At 38.2% G+C, this 27,322-nt stretch overlaps 1 protein-coding gene across 8 annotated transcripts in view; it reads left to right on the top strand.

The window, feature by feature from the left end:
* Positions 1–26,104, top strand: part of LOC308686205 (centrosomal protein of 95 kDa-like) — a 293,169-nt gene extending 267,065 nt beyond the window's left edge. For 7 of the 8 annotated variants that reach the window (XM_081394565.1, XM_081394567.1, XM_081394570.1 and 4 more), the window contains 2 exons: positions 19,571–19,642; positions 25,392–26,104. In XM_081394565.1, coding sequence (XP_081250691.1) covers positions 19,571–19,642; positions 25,392–25,559 — 240 coding nt within the window. In that variant the 3' untranslated portion in view covers positions 25,560–26,104. The remainder of the gene's footprint in view (positions 1–19,570; positions 19,643–25,391) is intronic. The other variant, XM_081394566.1, reaches the window with a different exon arrangement.
* Positions 26,105–27,322: the final 1,218 nt, after the last annotated feature.

Consider the following 27,322-nt stretch of genomic DNA (forward strand, 5'->3'; position numbering starts at 1 on the left):
AAGCGCCATCATTGGCTCAGCCTGGTTGAAATGGCTGGTGCGGACAATGTTCGGTTCCTGGTCTCCCCAAATTCCCAGGTTGGGCTGGTCGGCGACGCGGTGGAGAGTTGCGCCCAACAGTTCTCTGCCGCCCAAGCGCAGACGGAGGCCCTCCGGCACATCCTGCCCCGGCGGCTCGCTGCTGCCTCCACACCACCGCCGGTGGCAGTTCCTCTGCCTGCTCGTCACCGAGAGCGTTGCCTCCTGCTCCCGCCGGGCCTCTGCAGCAGCCTCCAGCCAGGCCTCAGCATGGAGCCAGATGCAGTAGGGGTGCCCAGCCCTCTCCAGGCGCTGACAAGCCAGATGGCAAGCGACAGCGAAAGCCTTCCTGAGCAGGCCACTCAGGGATGGAGGAGGGTGCTCTCGGAGTTGGTCACCTATCCACTCCCTCCCCCCGGTGGAGGGCCGGGTGGAGTCTTTGTTTGTGTGTGTGTGTGTGTGTGTCTGTTCCACCGCTGGCTCCCAATACAGCGGAGCCGGCGGTACCCACACTTCAAAGAAAGAGCAGTTTCCTCTGTTCCTGGGTCCCAAGAGGGCCAGTCTGGTGGTGTGCGACCCTGTAAAACCTTGCACCCCTCAGCTGCGTCTTGTATCGCCAGCCGGCAGTTGGGTGCGGTTCGAGGACCCGGTCACGCCTTCTCACGCACTCTCTGCTGCCATGTAGAGACAGGTAAGAGTTGCACTACATACTCAGACCCCGCTTCGGGCTCCGTGTGTTAACAACACCCGGCCTGCCGACAAACTCTCAGCCGTGTTCAGACCTTTTGATTCTCCGGGCCAAACGCTCCTAGAACAAGTGTCTGGTGAACACCAGTTGAGGGGCCACGTATAATGGCCATGCAGTAACGGGGGTCTGGACGAATCTCCCATTGCATTGGCATCCGTTGCCTCGAGTTGTTAGCAGTTCCCTTGCTTGATGCCGCTGCTCAGCAAGCCTGCGCTGCTCAGTACAGCGACCATTGCACATACGCTTCCCTCGCATGTCACAACTCACCTGCCACCTCCTCCTATGGAGTCAGAAGCTTCTGAGGTCTCTTCTTCCACTTTAAGTTCCGGCCTGCTCAATCATGCCGCCCAGGAGACTCCATCCCCAGATGTTCCAGCTGTTCTGGGATCACTTCGGGGCCACACAGTTACATCTGTTGCCTCTCCGAACTCATCCCCTTGCCAGTTGTTTACTCCCTGAAACACGGAGACACTGGCATACAGCTGACCCCAGGGACCCGCACGCAAAATTCGTTAAAAATCCCCATTGAGCCTTCTTGCACAACACTGTGCTAAGTCAGGAAGGAGAAGGAGCAGGTCTTCTTAGTTGCCCCTTAACCCTCTGGGGTCGACAAACGCGCCTGCGCGTTTTGCTGGATTTTCTTCACATTGTAGCACAATAAACTTAAATTACTCCCGTCATTTATGGTCATACAGAAAAAAGAAATATAAAAAAAGAATCTGTGATATTTCTACTTTTGTATGTGTCCACTTACAATCAAATCAAAACATTGTGCTTTTGTAAAATAAAGAAAATAAACAGGGTGTGCTTTCTGCCTCCCCGTCGCGGTGAACTTTTTTTTCTTGAGCACGTCTATAAACTGAAACCAAACTCAGCGAATACTTGTCACACATTTATGAGCCATATACCTTTATAAACATTTAAGTGTGTACTTTTAAATGACCGGATTCAAACTGAAAACAAATATTCTCTGTTTAAGTAATTTGTATAAAACCAACAAGATGTCCAGTATCTCAAACGCTTGCTCATTATTTTTAATTTGACCACGCCCACTCGCACAAAAGAGATTCACATGCAAATCTCCACATGGAGCGCGAACGCCCTCGTTACCTCAAAAACAAAGCACGAAAAAACTTCACAAGTCTCTGCTTTTCGTCGAGTTTGAAAGACACGCCGTGAGCTTACATTGGATTTACCTCAGAAGAAGAAGAATGCGATTTGAAGACAAGAAAGATTTAAGGTAAGAAATTCTTACATATTAGTTTGTTATTTTTGCATAAATTTCACATTGCAGTTGAACTGTTGCTAGATATATGGTGAATATTATAATATTTAGACCCGTGTTTACTGTTACTGTGTTTGTGGATATTTGCTCAAACGTAGATATGTATATGGTAACCATAATGTTTCATATTTTGGAGTGTGATCGCGTTTGAATGTTTCATATTTTCGAGCGCGATCGCGTTTGAAAAGCAAAACGCACCAAACGGCTTCTTGTTTTTACTATTATCTCATTTCATATCATCATAACGAATGGAAACATTTGAAGTAACATATGATAATCAATATATTTTTCTCTAGCTTAGTTGTTACTGAAATCTTTTGGAAGATTTATAGGCTGCTATAGGTTATTGTTGTTATTATTTTATGCAGCACTGCGCATAGCCTATGCCTACAAGGCACAACAAACCTGGTGGTCATTATATTATATATTGTTGGAAACGTGTGTGTGTGTGTGTGTGTGTGTGTGTGTGTGTGTGTGTGTGTGTGTGTGTCTGTGTGTCTGTGTGTCTGTGTGTGTGTATTCTGTGAATTTTAAAAAGCAATTTTAACCAGAAAAATCTAAAATTTATTCCCAAAATCGTGCAGGCCTTTCTCTTGATATCAGTATGTTAACTTTTTTTTTTTTTTCAGGGCCCAGATGCCACTGAGTCCTGCTGACTTCAACATTCACATGAGTCTCTGTACATGAACATGGTAAAGTGAAAATCAAACACCTTGGAAATGAAAGGTATGTACAATGTTTTTAGGAATGGCAAAAAGGACTCTGTCTTTGGATCATTGTTTTCAATAAGTGCTTTTTTGTCATTTGTTGTGTATCTTTGGATTATGTTGTGTTGTAAATAAATCCAAACAATCAAAAAGCCATTCTTTTTTAAATCTCCTCATTCTTTGTGCTAGGATGCTCAGAATGATAGGGCCTGATAGCTCCTAATAGGGCCGTTAGGGGAGGGTCTTTGTCTTTCTCAGGTGTGAAAAGCTTACATATTAATGATGTGATCACATCTCCCGCATAAAGCTTTCTCACACAAAACACGTCGTACACATTTTAAATCAATATATTGTCTTATCTGAATGAGCAGTCAGGGCGATTTTCACATAGTTTTGAAGCAAATATTCTAGGCTACGTCATACAATTTTCAAAAGTCTTGTGAAGAAATAATCAGTATGGGTTTCATGGCCTTATTTCAGTGAGAATTTTTTTTTGTATTTTCACAAACCACGCATAAATGTCATTATCTCAAAACTACAAACTTTTACATACATGCTGCTGATATATTATTGTAGCAGAGTTTGTGCTGAATACAGTGTAATCAGCCATGAAAATGTCACAAGTAACAGAAATAAGCACAAAAAAAGGTAACCTACTAAGATGGCGCCGTAGCAAGAGCTCTCCTGTGCGCTGTCTGTTTTATGTTTGTTTTCGTCTTTGATGCACTTGCCACTTTAAGCTATGGTCGCGAGACACTTTTGAAAATCCGCGAGGAAATTTGTGGACTGTCATCTGTCAATATTGGACTGAGGTGTGCTGATTTCGTTGCGTGCCCCACTCGTGGTGAGCGAGGCCGGGAGTCAGGCTACAGAGGTCGGGAGCAGAGCGAGGAGACGGGGCGGAGATATCGCCACACGTGCCGTACACCTGTGCCCCTGAGTGGGGACGTTACAGGCTCTCAGCGGCGGAAGCGCAGACACCGAGGGAAGCGAGGGGGGCTGCTTGTGAGGCTACGCAGCTGGCAGTCGAGGATCCCGCTGCCGTCCATCTACCTGGCGAATGTTCAGTCATTGTCGAACAAGTCGGACGACCTGCTGAGCCGCATCAAGACCCAGCGTGAGGCCCGGGACTGCTCCGTGTTTTGCCTGACAGAGACGTGGCTACACAGCGGTGTGCTGGAGTCTTTTCTCCAGCCACCAGGTTTCTCTGTCCACCGCTTGGATAGAGTGAAAGAGCGCACCGGGAAATCGAAGGGTGGAGGTGTGTGTTTTTTAATTAACGAACTCTGGTGCACGGATTGTGTCATCGTGAACAAAACTTGCAACACAAACTTAGAATGTTTAATTATGAAATGCCGTCCTTTTTATCTCCCACGGGAGTTCTCCGTGATGTTCCTGTGTGGAGTTTACATACATCCGCGAGCGGACACTTCTGTTGCCGTGAGTGAATTAAGTGACATTGTAAACAAACTTGAGAACTCCTATGTTAATGCTGTGGTCATAGTGACTGGGGATTTTAATAAATGTAATTTTAAAACTGCTTCTCCCAACTACTATCAGCATGTTAAACATCCAACTAGAGGAGCACACATCCTGGATCACTGCTACAGTAACGTTAAATCTGCTTACCAATCCAGGCTTAGACCAGCTTTTGGAAAATCGGATCACTCCTCTGTGTTACTTCTTCCTACATATGTACAGAGGAGTAAACAATCAAAACCTTCATCATGCATCATTCAGTGCTGGACGAAGGAAAGTGAAGTGAAACTACAAGGATGTTTCGATGCTACTGATTGGTCTGTGTTCCATTCAGATAACTTGGATGAGTATTGTGATGTAGTGACTGGGTATATTGACTATTGTATCGATTGCTGTGTTCCAAAGAAGGTAATAAAACGGCACGCTAGTCAGAACCCGTGGTATAATGCAGAAGTAAATAGAAAAATACAACAGCGGGCCATGGCTTTTAAATCTGGTAACGCTGTTGCGTATAAATTGTCCAGATATTCTCTGGAGCGGTCCATTAAAGCCGCTAAACGAGCCTATGGAGCTAAGTTAGAGGGACATTTCATGGAGGGGGATTCACGACGTATGTGGCAAGGGTTAAATTCCATCACCGCTTGGAAACCTAAAGGAAGATCCATCATCACCAATGTTGACCCTTTTTTGCCAAACGAACTAAATGAGTTTTATTGTCGTTTTGAAATTGAAAATGCTGAACCTGTTGTTCTCACAGCTTGTAATGACCAGAGCTTTACCATTACTCAGGAGGATGTCCAGAGGGTCTTGTCCAGGACGAAGGTTAGGAAGGCCCCTGGACCGGACTGTATTCCTCCCCGTGTTCTTAAACTGTGCTCCGAGCAACTTGCTCCTGTTCTGACTGATCTTTTTAACATGTCACTTAGGAAGTGCACTGTTCCAGTCAGCTTTAAAAGATCAATCATAATTCCAGTGCCCAAGAAGACACCTGTGACGTGTTTGAATGATTATCGGCCAGTGGCCCTGACATCTGTTTTGATGAAAAGTTTTGAGCGGTTGGTGTTGGACTTTATTAGAGATCAAATCCCTGTGTCTGTAGATCCACTTCAATTTGCATACAGGAAAAACAGAAGTGTTGAGGATGCCATTTCCCTTGCTTTGAACTCTGTCTATAAGCATCTTGATGTACAAAAATCATATGCTAGAATGCTATTTTTAGACTATAGTTCAGCTTTTAATTCAATGGTCCCGACAAAGCTCATTCACAAACTGAAATGTCTTGGACTTGATGATGCCATTTGTAAATGGATTTTAACTTTTTGACTTGTCGACCACAAAGGGTCAAAATGAATGGTTGCATTTCTGATGAGCTGTATATTAGCACCGGTTCACCGCAGGGGTGTATTTTGAGTCCACTCTTGTTCACATTGTACACTCATGACCTTGTAGCATCTCATGATAATAATGTGATAATCAAATATGCAGATGATACAACTATCATTGGGCTGATTAGTTCAAATGATGAATCTCATTATCGAGAGGAGGTAGAGAATGTTGTTCAATGGAGTAGAGAAAATAACTTGCTTTTGAACACTTCAAAAACGTGTGAACTTGTTATTGATTTTTGTCACAACAGGAATCAGTTGCCTATTACTATCCATGATTCTGATGTGCAGATTGTTGAGAAATGTAAATTTTTGGGTGTGACTCTTTCTCACGATTTGAATTGGAGCTCAAATACGACTAACATTGCTAAGAATGCGAGACAGCGCCTCTTCTTTTTACGTAGGCTTCGAGAGTTTACTCAAAATACTAAGATTCTTTTGAACTTTTATTTTTGTGTAATTGAGAGTGTCTTAACCAGTAGTATAAATGTGTGGTTTGGCAATCTCACTTTAAGAGAGAAGAGGGCTTTGAACAAAGTGGTTCGCTCAGCCAGCAGGACCATTGGCTGCACTCTGCCATTTCTGGAGGCCACATATAAAGCTAGACTATTGAAAAGAGCTTTACAACTTGCTAATGATGCCTCAGGCCATCCTGCAAGGGCCTTTTTTGAAATGCTTCCCTCAGGGAGAAGGTATCGCTCGGTCAAATGTTCCACTGATCGCCATTTAAATAGTTTTTTTCCCCAAGCGGTGATCACTTTAAACAAAGCATTTTTAAAATAGGCTTTTCAATTTTCTGTATAGATTTTTAATGTATAGCATTTTACTCTTAAGACTTTATGTGGCATTTGCTTGTTTGTCTTTTGTGTTGTGTCATCGTAAGTGTCGACTTTGCACTTTGAGCTTCTTGTACATTTTTTTCCAATGTGGTTTCATACTGCAAATGGCTAATAAAGTGAATCTGAATCTGAAATGTCAGAGCATGTCAGAACACCTCCAGGGCCCAGAAAACAGCTCAGACCCCAGAGGGTTAATGGCCCAACTGGACCTCGTTCCCCCGAACTTATGCTCCTCTCGACAGCCCCTTCCTGACCCATTCCTCTGAGACATCTGAGGGACGGGGCACTGTTGGCACCCGCACCAGACCTCAGGGAACTCCAGGTCTCAATGCGGAGGTTCAGCTATCTACCTCAAGAATGTAGATACCATCACTTCTGCGAGAGCGCCCTCTAAAAAGTGAGGCTTGCTTACGACCTGAAGTTGAACCTTTTCGTTGTTGGTGTTCTTCTCACGGGAAGACCCCCGAAGGTGTTCGATCACTTCTGTGCTTCTTTGCTGCAAGATGGGTCAGAGCGAGGGCTGTCTCCCTCCACCCTCAAAATGTATGTTGCCTTTATATTAACGCACATCATGATGCAGTTGATCTAATCCTTAGGGAAGCACGACTTGATCGTCGGGTTCCTGAGGGGAGCAATGAGACTGAATTCGCCTTGCGCCCCCTCTCTACCTTCTTGGGGCTTATCTCTGGTGCTACTGCACTTGGAGACCTTCCCTTGGGGGAAGCTAGGCAGGGAGCTAGGCAGCTGAGTTAAAAATCCTGTTTTTAAAGAAAACTGTTTTTATTGCTGGACCACCGCTGACTCCAGGCTTCGCATCGGCTGCTCAGCGAAAAACAACTGGTGCATGCATCCACTTCAGTATTTATACTCGTGCTGCAGGGCGGAGCGTGTGATGCAGTTCATGCATGCCAATGTACATTGGTTCGTTTTAACAATACTCAGAAGATGACAGGCTCCCTAAGCGTAATCCCAATCAGTCGACTACGTCTCCGTTCCCTCCTTCAGGGAACGAGGGTTACATACGTAACCGAGACGTTCTCCCACTATATCACAGGCAGTATTAGGCATTAGTGTGAAGTGCTACTGTGCACGTTTCTTCTGTTTTCGGATGTTATTTATTCTGTTGTTCTTTATTGAACAATTATTTGAAATAAAAATGAAGGCTTTAAAGCCCTCTATACACCTACCCCTACCCCTACCCGATAAACCCTTTATTATTAAATAACCATTAGTTTCCAATTTTCACATATTTTTTTGCATATTTATTGAAAATAAACGCCTTTCCAATCTTATATGAGATGGAAAAAGTGAGAAGAACGAGTTCGGGCAAAAGGCGGATTCAAACTCTGGTTGCTTTGCATCAAAAGTGTCTGCTAAGCGTTTTACTCCTTAAGCCACTACTATTGACAAATTATAGACTTTTGTATACTATTGTCTGTCCTAACCAGACATTGTATCTGCCAACAAGGTGGGCTATTTGCACTTAGTGTAAATAGACACTCTGATTATTCTAATGGTTTCGCGGTCGTGGGGCCCCCCAGATAAACTGAGGCCCCAGGCGACCGGCTGTACTGTCTGTTGGTAGGGCCGGCTCTGTGTCCGGTGTGCAATACCTCGAGTTGTCCTAGATGCGACACGCCACTGCGCTTCTCGTCTGGTGTGTGACTCCCTTAATTTAGATGGCTTGTTTTTTCATGATGGTAGATTAGCAGCCTAGAACCCATTTGTGTCATGAGTTTTTTACTCTGTGTGTTACCTAAAGTGGTTCTGAACAGTTTAGTTCTGAGTGTGACTGTTTTCCTTCCTTCACATACACATAGCATCAATCTGATCTGATGCATCTTGATATGCAAAGGCAGTCTCTGTGCCATCAGAGAGTGGTTTCAGTCCTATGTTTCAGGAGTTCTTACTTGGAACCAGCAGCTACTTTGTAGTATGGTTCTGTGGTATACTGTTTCCATAGCACTACTGATGCAGTGTCGAGTGCCCTATGAAAGGGATCGTCTCGGTTTCATATGTAACCGTAGTTCCCAGGGAATCCTTAAGTCTTAAAGTCTTAAATTATATTTTTCAAATTTAAGGCCATAAAAAGTCTTATTTTTACTTATGAAAGGTCTTAAATTTTCGATGGCAATTTGACTTAGACATATCTAAATGGTTTCCAAATTAGAACCATCTAATTGGCGTACTTTTTTATTTATTATTTTTTCTTTGTGGATTTGCTTGTTCACATGACATTTCGCGTTACATTTGCGGCAGCATTACGTTCATCTCCTGCACGCAAAACAGAGGAGAAGCAAGTTGGTAAATGTCAGTTGTTCCCAAATGAGTTTTTGTCTTATATTTATATCATATTATGTTGTTATCATAGGCCTACAATATCACATCAGCAAGAGTTCCGTTTTCCCGTGCACAATTGCAAATTTATTTAATTTAACAGTTAAATTAACAATAAATTAACATTGTGAGTTACATTTTATAAACAATATTGTCAATATTGTTTGTTTTCCCTTTATTTCGCTGAAAAGAATTTCAAAATTAAGCCATAGCAGAGTCTCAATGCAACAGACAGCGATGATTTTTTTAATGGAATACGCGTTTTGAACGAATCAATTTAATGATTCATTGAACAATCACTTGCTTCTTTCCCAAATGAATCAGCCATTTGAACAAATCGATTGAATGAATTACTCCCTCAACTCATAAAGACAGTGACTTGCCCCCACCTACTGGCAGTTTTAGTTTCACATTTAAAGTACCCTTTAATTAGAACGTTAAAATTAGAAATCAGTTCATATTTAACAATCTCATAGCTTTATTTATGCAATTGTAAATGCAGTGTAAATATATTAATGCCAGATCTGATGCCACTTCTGTGTCACCTCTGCACTGCAAAGATGGATTTTGATTTAATGATTTAATTTGACTGGTAACATTGGTATTGTGTAATTATTCTAATAGAATTTAATTTGAATGTTAGAATTTGACATAAAAGGTGATGCATTCTGTACATCTACAAATGTCCATATATAGATGAAAATGCCCCTGGAAATCAATTTAAGATGGCAAATATTACCCCTTGATAAAAATGTTAATTTCTGTCACTCCTGTGAACTGACCACTGCATAGAATATGAAAAATATGAATATCTTCATCAGTCAGCTGTCAACAACAGGCCTAAACCAGCCATGGCACCAAGCACAGAAACACAATCAGTAAAATAGTATCTAATTATTATCAACAAAACTTTGAAAATAGAGACATATTTTGTCAATATTGCACACCCCTAATGCATGGTATTAATTTTGATTTCTTCGGGTCTTAAAAAGGTCTTAAAAAGCCTTAAATTTGACTTTAAAAAGTGTGAAGAAACCCTGGTTCCGTGAGTAGGGAATGAGATGCTCCTTTGTCCTGCTTTTGCTTCCTTCATAGGAAATCTGAGTTGTGATGGTACAAGCATGTCCTTTTGAGGCACAGGTGAATGTGTGCCTCAGTGAGCAGTGCAAGCAGCACCAGCTAATAAATCTATATGTTCTATATGTATAATCGTCACACCTGGACAATGGGCACACCATTAGGGCTGCCCTCTAACAGTCAATGAGAAGAGTCTTGAGCCGCTTTCCGACCAAGTAGTTACAGGAACTTAGTTATAGGGACTGTCCACTTCTAAACAGTTCTATGAACTACTCTCCCCCAAACTCGGTTTTGCTGTTTGCATTCGCACTGGCCAAGTGGCCATAGGAACTAGGAGGGGTAAGGGAGTGACGCAAGCACGGTGACTTTTATTTTGACAGCGCAACGGACCTTTATTTTGGCGGCGCTGAGCACACCAGAGCAAACAATGCTCGCATTCTCTGTGTTTATTATTAGTTAGCGATCTGTCTAACAGTACTGTTTAACCCTCTGGGGTCTGAGCTGTTTTCTGGGCCCTGGAGGTGTTCTGACATGCTCTGTAATTTGTGCTTATTTCTGTTACTTGTGACATTTTCATGGCTAAAGTCTGATTACACTGTATTCAGCACAAACTCTGTTACAATAATATATCAGCAGCATGTATGTAAAAGTTTGTAGTTTTGAGATAATGACATTTATGCGTGGTTTGTGAAAATACAAAAAAAAAATTCTCACTGAAATAAGGCCATAAAACCCATACTGATTATTTCTTCACAAGACTTTTGAAAATTGTATCACGTAGCCTAGAATATTTTCTCCAAAACTATGTGAAAATCACCCTGACTGCTCATTCAGATAAGACAATATATTGATTTAAAATTTGTGCAACGTGTTTTGTGTGAGAAAGCTCTATGCGGGAGGTGTGATCACGTCATTAATATGTAAGCTTTTCACACCTGAGAAAGACAAAGACCCTCCCCTAACGGCCCTATCATTCTGAGCAACCTTGCACAAAGAATAAGGAGATTTTAAAAAGAATGGCTTTTTGATTGTTTGGATTTATTTACAACACAACATAATCCAAAGATACAAAACAAATGACAAAAAAGCACTTATTGAAAACAATGATCCAAAGACAGAGACCTTTGTGCCATTCCTAAAAACATTGTACATACCTTTCACTTCCAAGGTGTTTGATTTTCACTTTACCATGTTCATGTACAGAGACTCATGTGAATGTTGAAGTCAGCAGGACTCAGTGGCATCTGGGCCCTGAAAAAAAAAAAAAAAAAAAAAAGTTAACATACTGATATCAAGAGAAAGGCCTGCACGATTTTGGGAATAAATTTTAGATTTTTCTGGTTAAAATTCCTTTTTAAAATTCACAGAATACACACACAAACACACACAAATGTTTCCAACAATATATAATATAATGAACACCAGGTTTGTTGTGCCTTGTAGGCATAGGCTATGCGCAGTGCTGCATAAAATAATAATAACAATAACCTATAGCAGCCTGTAAATCTTCCAAAAGATTTCAGCAACAACTAAGCTAGAGAAAAATATATTGATTATCATGTTACTTCAAATGTTTCCATTCGTTATGATGATATGAAATGAGATAATAGTAAAAACATGAAGCCGTTTGGTGCGTTTTGCTTTTCAAACGCGATCGCGTTCCAAAATATGAAACATTACGGTTACCATATACATATCTATGTTTGAGCAGATATCCACAAACACAGTAACAGTAAACATGGCTCTAAATATTATAATATTCACCATATATCTAGCAACAGTTCAACTGCAATGTGAAATTTATGCAACAATAACAAACTAATATGTAAGAATTTCTTACATCTTTCTTGTCTTCAAATCGCGTTCTTCTTCTTCTGAGGAAAATCCAATGTAAGCTCACGGCGCGTCTTTCAAACTCGGCGAAAAGCAGAGACTTGTGAAATTCTTTCGTGCTTTGTTTTTGAGGTAACGAGCGCGTTCGCGTTCCATGTGGAGATTTGCATGTGAATCTCTTTTGCACGAGTGGGCGTGGTCAAATTAAAAATAATGAGGAAGCGGTTGAGAAGCTGGACATCTTGTTGGTTTTATACAAATTACTTAAACAGAGAATATTTGTTTTCAGTTTGAATCCGATCATTTAAAAGTACACACTTAAATGTTTATAAGGGTATATGGCTCATAAATGTGTGACAAGTATTCGCTGAGTTTGATTTCAGTTTATAGACGTGCTCAAGAAAAAAAATGTCTTTATTTGACAAAAGCACAATGTTTTAATTTGATTGTAAGTGGACACATACAAAAGTAGAAATATCACAGATTCTTTTTTTATATTTCTTTTTTCTGTATGACCATAAATGATGGAGTAATTTAAGTTTATTGTGCAACAATGTGACGAAAATCCAGCAAAACGCGCGGGCGCGTTTGTCGACCCCAGAGGGTTAATACGTTATTAGATAGAACTGTTATAGAAAGTAGACAGTATATGAAAAAAAGGTTATTAGCCTATGCCGTGTGGTTGATGTCCAGTGTTGCTAGCTGGGCAGAAATACATAATCATGTTTGGCTTGGTCCCCTCAAAGTTGCGTTGGATTTTCTCTTCAGCATAAAGGTTTAGAGACCCATCTATCACTGTTTTCCATGTTTGTATAGTTAGTTTCTGGAGTAAATTAGTAGCATTATAGCTGTTTTAAAAATGGCGGGTGCTGGTGTTCCGCGTGCGTTCGGTCAATCAGCATAAACTAACGTCACGGGTAGTTCCTATAGTGCTGGTTTAGACCCTACTCTGAAGTAGGACCTAAATTAGTTCCTAGAACTAAAATCGAACTAAAATGGAGGTGCTGGTGCGGTCACTTGCATTTTTCCTGATAACAGCAGAAACAACTTAAAATACTCAGTCATTTATGGTCATACAGATAAGAGTAATCTATCATTCAAAACGGTCTACTTTTATTTGTGTAAACAACAACAAAACTTTGTACTTTTGTAAAATAAAGAAAACAAACAGGATTTGCTTTCTGCCATGTCGGCAGTGGTGGATGAAGTACCAGAAAGCCACACTTGAGTAAAGGTATATATCTTACCAGAAAATGACTTTGGTTGAAGTTAAAGCCACTGTTTAGAATATTACTTGAATAAAAGTTTTAAAGTTTGTGATTTTTCTTGTACTTAACCCTCTGAGGTCTGAGCTGTTTTCTGGGTCCTGGAGGTGTTCTGACATGCTCTGACATTTGTGGTTATTTCTGTTACTTGTGACATTTTCATGGCTAAAGTCTAATTACACTGTATTCAGCACAAACTCTGCTACAATAATATATCAGCAGCATGTATGTAAAAGTTTGTAGTTTTGAGATAATGACATTTATGCGTGGTTTGTGAAAATACAAAAATAAATTCTCACTGAAATAAGGTCATGAAACCCATACTGATTATTTCTTCACAAGACTTTTGAAAATTGTATCACGTAGCCTAGAATATTTGCTCTAAAACTATGTGAGAATCACCCTGACTGCTCATTCAGAGAAGACAATATATTGATTTAAAAATTTTACGACGTGTTTTGTGTTAGAAAGCAATATGCGAAGGGGCGGATCACCTCATTAATATGAAAGCTTTCCACACCTGAGAAAGACAAAGAACCTCCCTAATGGCCCTATTAGGAGCTTATCAGGGCCCATCATTCTGACCAACCTTGCACAAAGAATGAGGAGATTTAAAAAAGAATGGCTTTTAAAATTGTTTGGATTTATTTACAACACAACATAATCCAAAGATACACAACAAAAAAGCACTTATTGAAGAAAGAGACCTTTGTGCCATTCCTAAAAACATTGTACATACCTTTCATTTTCTAAGGTGTTTGATTTTCACTTTACCATGTTCATGTACAGAGACATGTACTGTGAATGTTGAAGTCAGCAGGACTCAGTGGCATCTGGGCCCTGAAAAAAAAAAAAGTGAACATACTGATATCAAGAGAAAGGCCTGCACGATTTTGGGAATACATTTTAGATTTTTCTTGCTAAAATTGCTTTTTTAAATTCACAGAATACACACACACACTCACACAAATGTTTCCAACAATATATAATGAACACCAGGTTTGTTGTGCCTTGTAGGTATAGGCTATGCGCAGTGCTGTATAAAATAATAACAATATAGCAGCCTATATATATTTTCAAAAAGATTTCAGTAACAACTAAGCTAGAGAAAAATATATTGATTATCATTTTACTTCAAATGTTTCCATTCGTTATGATGATATGAAATGAGATAATAGTAAAAACATGAAGCCGTTTGGAGCGTTTTGCTTTTCCAAAATATGATACATTCAAACGCGATCGCGATCAAAAATATGATACATTAAAACGCGATCGCGATCAAAAATATGATACATTAAAACGCGATTGCGATCAAATATAAAACATTATGGTTAGGCCTACCATATACATAGCCTATCTACGTTTGAGCAGATATCCACAAACACAGTAACAGTAAACACGGGTCTAAATATTATAATATTCACCATATATCTAGCAACAGTTCAACTGCAATGTGAAATTTATGCAACAATAGCAAACTAATATGTAAGAATTACTTACCTTATCTTTCTTGTCTTCAAATATCGTTCTTCTTCTTCTGATGTAAATCCAATGTAAGCTCAGGCACGTCTTTCAAACTCGACGAAAAGTGAAGTGAAGTGTTTTGTTGTTGAGGTAATGAGGGCGATCGCGTTCCATGTGGAGATTTGCATGTGAATATCTTTTGCGCGAGTGGGCGTGGCCGAATTAAAAATAATTAGGAAGCGTTTGAGAAGCTGGAAATCTTGTTGGTTTTATACAAATTACTTAAACAGAGAATATTTGTTTTCGTTTTGAATCCGATCATTTAAAAGTACACACTTAAATGTTTATAAAGGTGTATGGCTCATAAATGTGTGACAAGTATTCGCTGAGTTTTGTTTCAGTTTATAGACGTGCTCAAGAAAAAAAAGTTCACCGCGACGGAGAGGCAGAACGCACACACTGTTTATTTTCTTTATTTTACAAAAGCACAATGTTTTGATTTGATTGGAAGTGGACACATACAAAAGTAGAAATACCACAGATTCTTTTTTTATATTTATTTTTTCTGTATGACCATAAATGACGGAGAAATTTAAGTTTATAGTGCTACAATGTGGAGAAAATCCAGCAAAACGCGCCGGCGCGTTTGTCGACCTCAGAGGGTTAATATCAAAAAATACTTTTCATACTTAAACATACATAAGTATTGAAAGTAAAAGAACAAATAAATGCAAAATATAAAATTGTTCTATACACAGATTGAGCAGCAAGATTGTGTTCAGTTTTAACTGTCTCTTTCATTTAGTTTTCTTTTAATAAAAAAAAGGTTAAATGTTTATTGCCATGTTTTAAGTAAAAAAATGCGGTTTAAAATTTGAAAAATTAACTGTTTAATTTGAAGACCTCAAAATGTATCTTGAGGTTGGACAGTTTTTACATGCCAATATTTTTGTATCTTTGGGTAAGCATCCAGTGTGAATACTCTTTCGTTCCAACATAAGAAACCATTTCTCGCAAATGGCCAGGGATGTTCATCTTCGTCACAGCCATCGTTTGACACCGGACTAGCAGGTGCCGCCGCTATTTCTGCTTCCATCTTGAAATCTGTCTTATTGTCGAGTGGAACTCAGTCGCTTGCTAGCATGACATGCCTGGGCAGGTCTCTGCATTGGGCTCGAGTGGAAAATGAAATCAACCGTTGTGCGAGCACTTGTTTGCATATGTGCAAAGGAATTTAACCAAAGATCTAACTTGCAAGCCATAACATATGTCCACTGTAGGCGAGATGAACTTGAACCCATATGCAGTTTTTTAAAGATCAGCAACGTGACAAAAACAATCCAAAACAGGCTTTACTTGATACAAAGACATGGCACGAACATAAATACACTCACCAACAGTAGGTTACAACATCAATAGTAGACAAAGTAACATAGCAAACATGAGAGCTATATAAACACGTGGATTAATAACTAAACAAGACACACCTGTGAACATAATCAAGACAATGAACCAATGACAGTGTTGGACACATGGCAGGATCACATGACAAAGGGGAGCACATGACAAAACCAGGAACATGACAATGAGCATGAATAAAATACATCAACACTAACAAAAATCTATAGAAAGCTTGAAGTGTCTACTTTTAAACAAGCCAATTTGAATCGAAAACAAATACACCCTGATCAATAAAATCCGTATGAAAGGTGTATTTCTCTCTGCAAAGGCTCATCCACTATACAGCATCTTTGCAGCTGACACTGACTCAGAAAACACTAGTTTATTAACCCCCTGGGGTCGGCTATCGCGCCGGCGCGATAGGCTCGTTTTTTTCCGTATGAGTGCAAAAAAATAAAAATAAAAAATAATTTTTATCTTATATGCTTGTGTTATACATCAATCGATCCTGTTTAGTGTGTATTTTTTTTGTGTGTGCTCATAATAAAAACAAAGTGTTGTGCTTTTCGCTAAATAAAGAAAAATAAACATGATAGGAGTTCTGCCTACTCTCCGTCAGTGAAGTCAATTCTGAAACGCGTCCGAAAATTAACTGTAACTCAGCGAATACTCAGTCAAACAGGCATGAAGCTTGAATTCTCTTCTTTTAAATGAAGTAATTTTTATAAAAAAACAAATATTCACAGTTTATATAATATGTATGTAAAGAGAGAGATGTCAGTCGTTCTCATCTCAGCTAATTAAGTTTTAATGTGACTCCGCCTACGGAGACCGTGCTATTCAAACGCAAATGTGAGGCGATCCATACAAACCTGTGAAATGCCCACATCCGCTGGATAAGGCCGGTGAAACACTGGATGCGTGGCGTAAGCGTCTCAGCTGCGTGGCGTGTCCGTTTTTATTTCGGCTCCCATGTTAACAGTTTAGAGTTTGCACACTGCCTGTGTGAGACGCGCGTCTCAGGCGCGGCACGAGCCGCATGGAAAACGCGTGCATTCTAGAAATAGAACCAACGCCTATTTTTCACGCGACACGCAAGCGTCTTGGAAGCGTTTCCATGCAAAATTGAATAGGAAAATCTGTTTATTTGTCATTTTGACACATATTAATAAATGTCCTTTTGATGTTTAAAAGTGTCTAGGTTTTGACATAAATGCAAATATAAATGTAATTTTACAAAATATGATACATTTTCAAATACTGCTGTATTGAATGAACAGCTTTTAGCAAACTCAATTGCTATACTGTGATGAGGAATATATACTGTATGTGTTTTGTCAAAAATAAAGTCATCAACTAACTAATGAATCCTTTACTTTGAAATACGTATGATAAAATGTATACTTTAGTTCTGAAAGACGTTGACTAGTTTTGAAAAGATTATAAAGTATGTATGTGCATGCATATATATATGTGTGTGTATATTTGAAGAGTTCAGATGCAAAAGCCTCTAAATGCCATCTGAAATTTTCTCCTAGAATGATCATTTTTATGAAGCTTGTATATTTAAGTTAGCTATAGGTGACACACCTGAATGAATGGCTCATTAAGTATGCAGGGACGTAGTCTCACCAGGTGTGAACTACTAAATATGCATGATGCTGTTGGAGCGTTTACGCCCCATCCGCATATTGGCTTTCCAAACTAAAAGTGTTTCACAAAACTAAAATCAATGTATCGTTTTATGTGAATGATTAGGCAGGATGATTTTCACTTCATTTTGAAGAAAAAAATCTAGGCGATGACATCCATTAGTCAAAAGTCTTATTGCCACATATTTAGTATGTGTTTTGTGGCCTTATTTCAGAAACTTTCATTTTTAGTTTTTTCGATAACCATACATAAACATTATTCTCTCAAAAATGAAAACATGTATATACATGTGGCTCACATATTATGGAAGTCCTGTTTGTGCTATATAGAGTGAATTTACACCTTTGCCATTGATATGTTTATAAGCAACTGAAAAAGCACAAATGTCAGGGCATGTCAGAACATCTCAAGGACCCCAAAAACACCCCAGACCCCAGAGGGTTAAAAAATAATTCAAATGTCTCCTTGCCATTTTTTCAGACATAATAATTACTTTTGCCGGCAGTTTATGGCAAGCTTTAGCATCATGCGCTTGAGCTTGAAATAGGCTATATATTACGCATATATAGTCTATTAAAGGCTCATTATGGTTTAGTATATATTAGTATGGTTTAGTATAAATGTGTGATTAGTCGACTAATGGTTCAAATGAACGACTACTAGTCGCCTCTAAAAATCTTTAGTTGGGGGCAGCCCTAGTTCTTAGTGTCAGCTTCTGAAGCAGTGTCTTGTTCCTTACTCAGGGAACCAAGGTTACAAATGTAACTTAGATGTTTCAGGGGCTTTCTCTGGCAACAGTAATCTGATCATCTTTGGGACACAATATTAAACCTAAGGCAGCTATTAATGTTCCATTGGCTGTTCTTAAACGTACAGTATGGATTTTTTCTCCACTAGGGGTCGCCAACCTCTTTACAATAACAAAGGCGTAGTTTGATGACGCAACACATGCTAAGAATTATGGATGTTGTCGGCAACGTCAAGCCGGCCGATCTAATAATGTTTATGGTTGACTGAATACATCGATGCTTTTATCATGACTGTGATATGAAGCAGTTCAGGATTGCTAAGAGACAGCTATCAGCTCCACACGCGACGCGAGCTCCCGCGGATATAAAAGGAATATGGACATTTCATTCTACCGAATTACACGCAGAATTACTACTCACAGGTCAGTTTATTAGACAAATTAAACTTGTGAGGTAACGCAGCGCTGTTTCACTTGGTCTAACATTACACTAGCACACTAAACTGCATTTGAATGTGTTGAAATTAATGTGTTAGTTTGTCTGTATGAGACTAGCAGTAAGCTAGATCAACATTAGAATAACATACAGATCATATTCTAACATTTTATCATTGTTGAACTATAAAACATTGATTAGTTTTATGTAAATGTGCTCACCTGTTTAATAAAGTACATGTAGGAGCGGTCGAAGTCTCGGACGTGGAGCTCTTGTTTATATATGCTCTCGGCATCTCGAAAACACCGCGCTGATATTGATTCTCGTTTTAGTTCTCCTTTTTTATCCAAAGTCTGCTTGCCATGGTCCGTAATGTTTGAACGAAACAACAACAGCGTGCAAATAGGCATTGCAAACTCCACAGTTGTCTGCGTCTGTCACTTTGGTTAATCAGAGGGCTCTGCTCATAGCTCTGGTTACCATGGCAGTACGAGCGGAAACCAGGGACAACGCGGATATGACGACATTGACTGCGACAAAACGGAAATAAAGAAACGTGCCGTGTCTAAAAATTAAATTAAAATTTCTCCTGGTTTGAAAGTTGTTGGAAACAGTCGGGATAATGTAAGTACACAACTAAAAAAAATATATAACGTAGATATAGTGATTTTTGCTAATTTTAAAGCAAAAAAGTTACATATTGTGCCTTTAAATACACAGAGTGTGAAATATCAATACATATTTTTAGCTAAAGTTCTGTGACTTCATATCAGGTATTTACAACTGCAAAAACCACTGTTGTTTAATCTTTACTAATTTAGTGCTTTGATTTAAATTGTGTTGACCCTGTACAGTAGTTTGTGTAATGTATCAAGTACTTTTTGTCCTTTTGCAGTTTTCTTTATTGGCCGAAACCTTAGCCCATGAAAGGCAAGACATCCAAATTCGTACGAAAGCACAGGAAAAGGTGAGTGTTTGCCGACTCCATGAACTGTAAATTAATATTTTCCACCCCTTTGTGTAATATTTGTTTCAGACCAGTACTGCCTAGGAGAAGTTGCCTAGGAGTCTTCAACTTTTTACTGCAACTGTAGAGAATGCCACATGATCTTGTTTAACAAGATCTTATAATAAATGCAGTACCTGTCAAAAGTCTGGAAACATTACAATTTTTTTTATGTTTTTGAAAGAAGTCTCTTATGCTTACCAAGGCTACATTTATTTAATCAAAAATGCAAAAACAGTATTATTGTGAAATATTATTACAAAAAAAAAACTGTTTTCTATTTTAATATATTTTAAAATGTAATTAATTCCTGTGATGGCAAAGCTAAATTTCTGCATCGTTACTCCAGTCTTCAGTGTCACATGATCTTTCAGAAATCATTGTAATATGACTTGGTGCTCAGGTAACATTATTATTATTATTATTATTATTATTATCATTATTATCATCATAATCAATTTTGAAAGCAGTTGTTCTGCTTAACATTTTTGTGAAAATGGTGATACTTTTTTCAGGATTCTTTGATGAATAGAAAGTTCAATGAACAGCAATTATTTGCATGTATTAAATGTATTTATTACATTTATTAAATATAACTCTTTTGTAACATTATACATGTCTTCACTGTCACTTTTGATCAATTTAGTGCATCCTTGATGAATAATTTCTCATTTTTTTAATCTTACCACAAGTGTTTAAATTGTATCATTGTTTCCAAAATCTGAAGCAGCAAAAACTGTTTTCAACATTGATAATAATAATAATAATAAATGTTTCTTTAGCAACAAATCAGCATATTGGAACGATTTCTGAAGGATCATGTAACAGTGAGGACTGAGAGTAATGGCTGCTGAAAATTCAGCGTTGTCATCACCAAAATAAAATAAAAATAAAAAATTTATTAAAATATAAAACAATTATTTTAAATTGTAAAATGTCTTGTAATATTACTGTTTTTGCCTTTACATTTTTTATTAAATAAATGCAGCCTCGGTTAGCATAAGAGACTTTTTTCAAAACCATAAAAAAAAATTAATGTTTACAAACTTTTGACAGGTATTGTTATACTATTTAGGAATATATAATATCCGTATATATACATGCATACCTACATACATATACTAGGGTTGTCACCTTAAATGTGGCAAAGTAAGGGACATATTTAACCCTCTGGAGTCTGAGCGGTTTTCTGGGCCCTTGAGATGTTCTGACATGCCCTGACATTTGTGCTTTTTTCAGTTGCTTATAAACATATTAATGGCAAAGGTGTAAATTCACTCTATAAAGCACAAACAGGGCTACCATAATATGTGAGCCACGTGTATGTACATGTTTTAATTTTTGAGAGAATAATGTTTATGCGTGGATATTGAAAAAACTAAAAACTAAAATTTCTGAAATAAGGCCACAAAACACATAGTAAATATGTGTCAATAAGACTTTTGACCAATGGATGTCGTCGCCTATAGTTTTTTCTTCAAAATTATGTGAAAATAGTCTTGCTTTATCGTTCAAATAAAACCATACATTGATTTAAATTGATGTAAAACAGGTTTTGCTTGGAAAGCCAATATGCGAGGAGGCGTGAACGAGGAGTGGTTTTCACCTGAATTACCACCCACTCTGCATAATGACTCTGTATAATGATGAGCCATTCACACAGGTGTGAAACTGGCTGAGCCACAATGCTTGGACAAAAGATATTTAGAAGAAGACTTATATTGACCATTTAAGATTTTGCTTACATCTATCTTGTACATATGTTGTGCTATTTTATTAAAAAGGTAATAAAAAACAATAATTACAATTTCAACAATATTTCAAGTGTACTCTTTCTTTGTAAAAAAAGAGAAAGATTATAGGCCTACATTTTATCTATGTATTCATTACTTTGAAAATAGCCAACATTGGAACAGCTAACATCTTAGTTGATGACTTTATTTTTGACAAAAATATTAGGCTATTTTATATATAGAAATTGCTAAACAAAAGCTTATTTGACGAGGCAGTATATTCTACAGTAAAAACTGTACCCAAATCTACTAAACAAAATGTTGTCTTTCATATTTCGCCTGACTGTAAAGTTGTTTTCATGAAATATTAGGGCATATAAATGTTAATTTGCAGTTTACGTTGCTTATACAAATAGCCAACATTTTATTTCAACATATTTCAGTCGATTTTTACTCATCTCAGTATAGCAATACAGTTTGCTAAAACATCATTATTCGTTGACGATAGGCTTATTTACTTTAAATCCAGGAAAGTTGTTAATGAAAAAATTATTAAAATTAAGATACAATTGATACAAAACGAAATTCGTTTTAAAGAAAGGATGTGTACTTTTTGTTTTGAGGTCTCTGTGAAAGTTTGAAAGTCTTTTAGTGTTTTTTTTTAGAGCTCGCATCCATAATGGAGAAAAAACAGAGCGCATGCCGTTCATTCGTCAATAAACAGAAACCCGAGAAGGAAAAACTTACTAGTATTCCTCAGCTCGTATTCCTCGTATTCCTCATTATTCCTCACAGCGCTGCAAGACGGTGTAAGCAAGTAATGTTCTGAATAAACTTGTGTTTTGGTTTTCTCGAGCTGATGGGGGCGTTCACAGGATTGCGCGGATTACCTCAGCCATTTGCGTTTGAATAGCGCGCGCTCTCCGTGGGCGGAGTCACATTACATTTGAATTAGCTCTAATTAGGTCGACTGGAATCGCTCTCTTTTAATACAGATTTCACAAGATGAGAATATTTGTTTTTTATATAAATTACTTCATTTAAAAGAAGAGATTTCAAGCTGCATAAAGACATATATCACGTGTATGTGTGAGAAGTATTCACTGAGTTATGGTTCATTTTCGGACGCGTTTCAGAATGGACTACACGGACAGAGAGAAGGCAGAACTCGCTTCGTGTTTATTTTTCTTTATTTGTCGAAAAGCACAACACTATGTTTTTATTGTGAGTATACACAAAAATAATACCCATTTAACAGAATCGATTGATGTATAGAACTCCTATGGAAAATCAAAGTCAACAGAGTATTCATGAGTTTCTTTTACACTGATAAAAAAAAAGCGAGCTGGTATCGCCGGCGATACCGTCGACCTCAGGGGGTTAAATGATTTCATGACATCTCAACAATAAAACATAAGTATGTGAACTTGCAACAGAACACATTTTATGTTATATTTTTATGACATTTTATTTATTTCTAAAGAAATCATTTTATATGTATGTGTGCCTTAAGCAGTCATTCTGTCTGAAACCAGTTATCACTTTTTAGACAATTCTTAACCTGTTACTGTCACGGTGACCGTATACAAGAGTATGACGCGGGAGTAGAAAAAAACTGTTTTAATCAATAAATCCACAATGGAAAAACACAGGAAATCATAGGAGATAGCCAGAAATCACACACAAATTAGTGTCTCTAAAACTTGTTGTAACATTGATTTCTTTATATTTACTATTATTATTATCCACACTGCAAAATCCAGGTGTTTATTCAACTATGTGTGGACATATGGACAATCCCGGGTGGCAACACTAACATATGTATGCCGGCTGTATGGTGTATTGCAAAATTTACAGACTTTCAGCTGTTTGCAATGAACAAATTAAACAAAAGTAATTGAAATAGCTCAACACAACAAATGTTTCAAGTGGTGTCCCCAAATGGAAATGGAAAAAATGCAACTTAGTCAAAATAAAGGTCCACAAAGTTAAGAGAATAGAAGGGGGGCCTATATGTTGTCCTATATATATATCTTGACCAGGTTTGCACACACTGCAGCAGGGATTTTGTCCCACTCCTCCATACAGACCTTCTCTAGATCCTTCAGGTTTCGGGGCTGTCGCTGGTGCAATACGGACTTTCAGCTCCCTCCAAAGATTTTCTATTGGGTTCAGGTCTGGAGACTGGCTAGGCCACTCCAGGACCTTGAGATGCTTCTTACGGAGCCACTCATTAGTTGCCCTGGCTGTGTGTTTCGGGTCGTTGTGATGCTGGAAGACCCAGCCACGACCCATCTTCAATGCTCTTACTGAGGGAAGGAGGTTGTTTGCAGACCTCCTTCCCTTTGCAGAAAAGCATCCCCAAAGAATGATGTTTCCACCTCCATGCTTCACGGTTGGGATGGTGTTCTTGGGGTTGTGCTCATCCTTCTTCTTCCTCCAAACACGGCAAGTAGAGTTTAGACTCTGGATCATCCAGATGGTCATAGGCAATCTTCAGACAGGCCTGGACATGCGCTGGCTTGAGCAGGGGGACCTTGCGTGCGCTGCACGATTTTAATCCATGACGGCGTGGTGTGTTACTAATTTTTTTCTTTGAGACTGTGGTCCCAGCTCTCTCCAGGTCATTGACCAGGTCCTGCCGTGTAGTTCTGGGCTGATCCCTCACCTTCCTCATGATCATTGATGCCCCACGAGGTGAGATCTTGCATGGTGCCCCAGACCGGGGAGATTGACCGTCATCTTGAACTTCTTCCATTTTCTAATAATTGCGCCAACAGTTGTTGCCTTCTCACCAAGCTGCTTGCCTATTGTCCATCCCAGCCTTGTGCAGGTCTACAATTTTATCCCTGATGTCCTTACACAGCTCTCTGGTCTTGGCCATTGTGGAGAGGTTGGAGTCTGTTTGATTGAGTGTGTGGACAGGTGTCTTTTATACAGGTAACAAGTTCAAACAGGTGCAGTTAATACAGGTAATGAGTGGAGAAGAGGAGGGCTTCTTAAAGAAAAACTAACAGGTCTGTGAGAGCCGGAATTCTTACTGGTTGGTAGGGGATCAAATACTTATGTCATGCAATAAAATGCAAATTAATTATTTAAAAATCATACAATGTGATTTTCTGGATTTTTAAAAAATTACAGACCTCTACATGCTTTGCAAGTAGGAAAACCTACAAAATCGGCAGTGTATCAAATACTTGTTCTTCCCACTGTATATACGGAACTACGGCTACGGAACAACCCACTGTTATCCAATGATTTGCTTAATTAACCTAATTAATCCTGTAAGCTTTTAAATTGCAATAAATAAAATAAAATAATTTGTACTGCCATCATGGCAAAGACAAAAGAAATGAGTTTAGACTTGAGAAAAAGAATTGTTAATGCTCACCGAGGAGGAGGATATACACATTTATCAAAGCGTTTTCAAATGAAAAACAGCGTTGGGAGTATAATGTTGTGGGGATGTTTCAGTGAGAAAATTTTGAAAGACAACCTCAGGCAATCTGCAAAAAAACTTGGTTTGGGTCGACGTTTTGTCTTCTGGCATGATAATGACCCAAAGCATACCTCACTTCTGGTGAAGAACTACCTCCAAACGAGGGCCTGCACAAAGCCCAGACTTGAATCCAATAGAAAATCTGTGGGGCACACTGAAGACCAGAGTCCATGCCACTAAAGGCTGTTATCAAGCAAAAGGGACACACTATTGACCATTAACATCAGAGGGCTAATTTTGACCAGTAGACTTTTTTATTCTTGGTTATATTTTTTTTTTTATATTTGTATTATAAACACTCCAAATTTCCTAAATAGAAATGTTTTGTTGGGAAAAAAAAATCATAGGGGGCTAATAATTGTTATTAATAATTGTACATACTGCTTGCAAATTATGCTGACTTTAATCATTTTTAATTCATCAATCAGTAAATGTATTCCTCCCAAATAATTTGTTCTAACGTATGCATTTCCAACAGGCTCTGCAGAAAATGAAAAGAGAGTTAAGGAATAAGATGGAGAAAGAGATTGGCAAGCTGCAGAAGATCATTATTCAGAATGACGAAAATAATTATTTCAGAGACTTGGAAGTGGAACGCTTACGGAAACATGTACAGATGGCATCTTTCCAGTACACTACCAGATGACTGCAGTGATCGCTAGCCAATTAAGCTGTGATGGATACTGATTCCCAATGCATCTCTCTTACATACTAATCTTTAGAAAGGTACCTTAAAAAAAAGTAGATGAAATTTAATGTGTAAATCGTTTGAGATGTATTTGCATTGTTCTTGTAAAACAATAACATTACTGTAATATTGTTGCTTTGTTTTTTGTATTTTTTTTAAGAACACCTAATGTTGCACCTGAAGTACTGGCATCAAGTCAGACAGAAGTCAGTATCAGGTTTGACCAGTCTATAGTGGAAGGTTTTTTGGACTTTAAACTTGTCTATAGGACAACATTTGCAGTCTTGTTTTTCTTGCTAAACTTTTTAGTTACACTTCCACTGCTGATATAGTCTTCCACTTTATTGACCTTAATCTTGAGAAACCTTTCACCTTAAATGTGCTTCCCAAGTTAGTGTGTGAACTAGTGTCTCGTAATAACACCAATCATGATTGATTTGGTATTTGCATCAAACTAAATATTGAATTGTTCTTTCTTGAATATCTTTTTACTCTAAATTGATAAAAATAAAAAAAAGGAAATCCCGCACACTATCAATACTTGCAAAAAGTTTCACAAAATATTTATTAGCAACGTTTCAGTCTCATGACCTTCATCAGGCATATGCCATAATGCTGAATTATGATATAGAATTATGCAGTTGAACAATGTTTGATTATCCAAATCCATCTAGCATAGTTTTTGCAAATATTGATAGTGTGTGGGATTTCCTTTTGTTTTGTAATTTTTTTACTTTTTTTGTTCTTCTCTCTATCAGTTACCTGCAGGTGTGCAATGGTAATTGTTAATTTCCTGTAAATTCATGCCATGACTATTAATTAAATCTTATGTTTTATGAATTTAGATTCAAACAATCAATCTCTGATGTAAAGGGAAATATTATCCCAAAAAGGAAATATTTAGAATAAATTATGATCAATAAAATGTATTTGGATCAAGTAACTGATTTGGGGATTCTTGAAAAAATCTGTCTCAGACATCTAGTGTTGGGCAGTAATGCGTTACTAGTAATCCATTACAGTAATATTACTTTTTTCAGTAACTAGTAGTTTAACTAATTATTAAGATTTCAGTAATAATATGTAAGGGAAAGAGGTCAATTTAGCTCAAATGGAAATATTAATAATTTATAGGGAATTTTGAAAGAAGCAGTTATGTTACGGCAATTGAATGGGCTGTAACTACCAACTCTTTAGTAGATGATAATATCCAAATTATAATGAAACCACTAATTTTAGCACAGTAACAAGATTGGCAGTTTAAGACATTAAATTCACAAGCACATAATACAAGGCACTTCTCTTTAAATACAAAAAGGCTTTTGATTATTCTAGCACACACAACTAATATCTAACCCAAATACTGTTGTGGCAAATTCTAAGTCCTCAAATCGGGTCTCAAAGAAATCTCTCAAGAGTCAAAGTTCCAGGTTTCAGAAGAATTCATTTTATTGACAAAGTGGCAACAAAGTGAGATGCCAGCTGGCCATCTGACTTGCAATGGTTGAACTTCAAGTCTTATACCTTTTCTTATCACTAGGTAGCCAATCAGCTATTTTTGCTCCCCCTCGAGATCTTGCTACCGTTAGAATCATCTTTCCCGGAGACATCTTTCTATTGGTGGAAAAATCTTTGGCCATACCCATTTTTAAAAAATATCTTGGGTCACATGATTCTCTGCACCTGCAGTGTTCTAGTGCCATCCATCATTTTTAATTAAC

The sequence above is a fragment of the Scardinius erythrophthalmus genome (assembly GCF_964197995.2).
Source record: "Scardinius erythrophthalmus genome assembly, contig: HAP1_SCAFFOLD_38, whole genome shotgun sequence".
NCBI lineage: Eukaryota > Metazoa > Chordata > Actinopteri > Cypriniformes > Leuciscidae > Scardinius > Scardinius erythrophthalmus.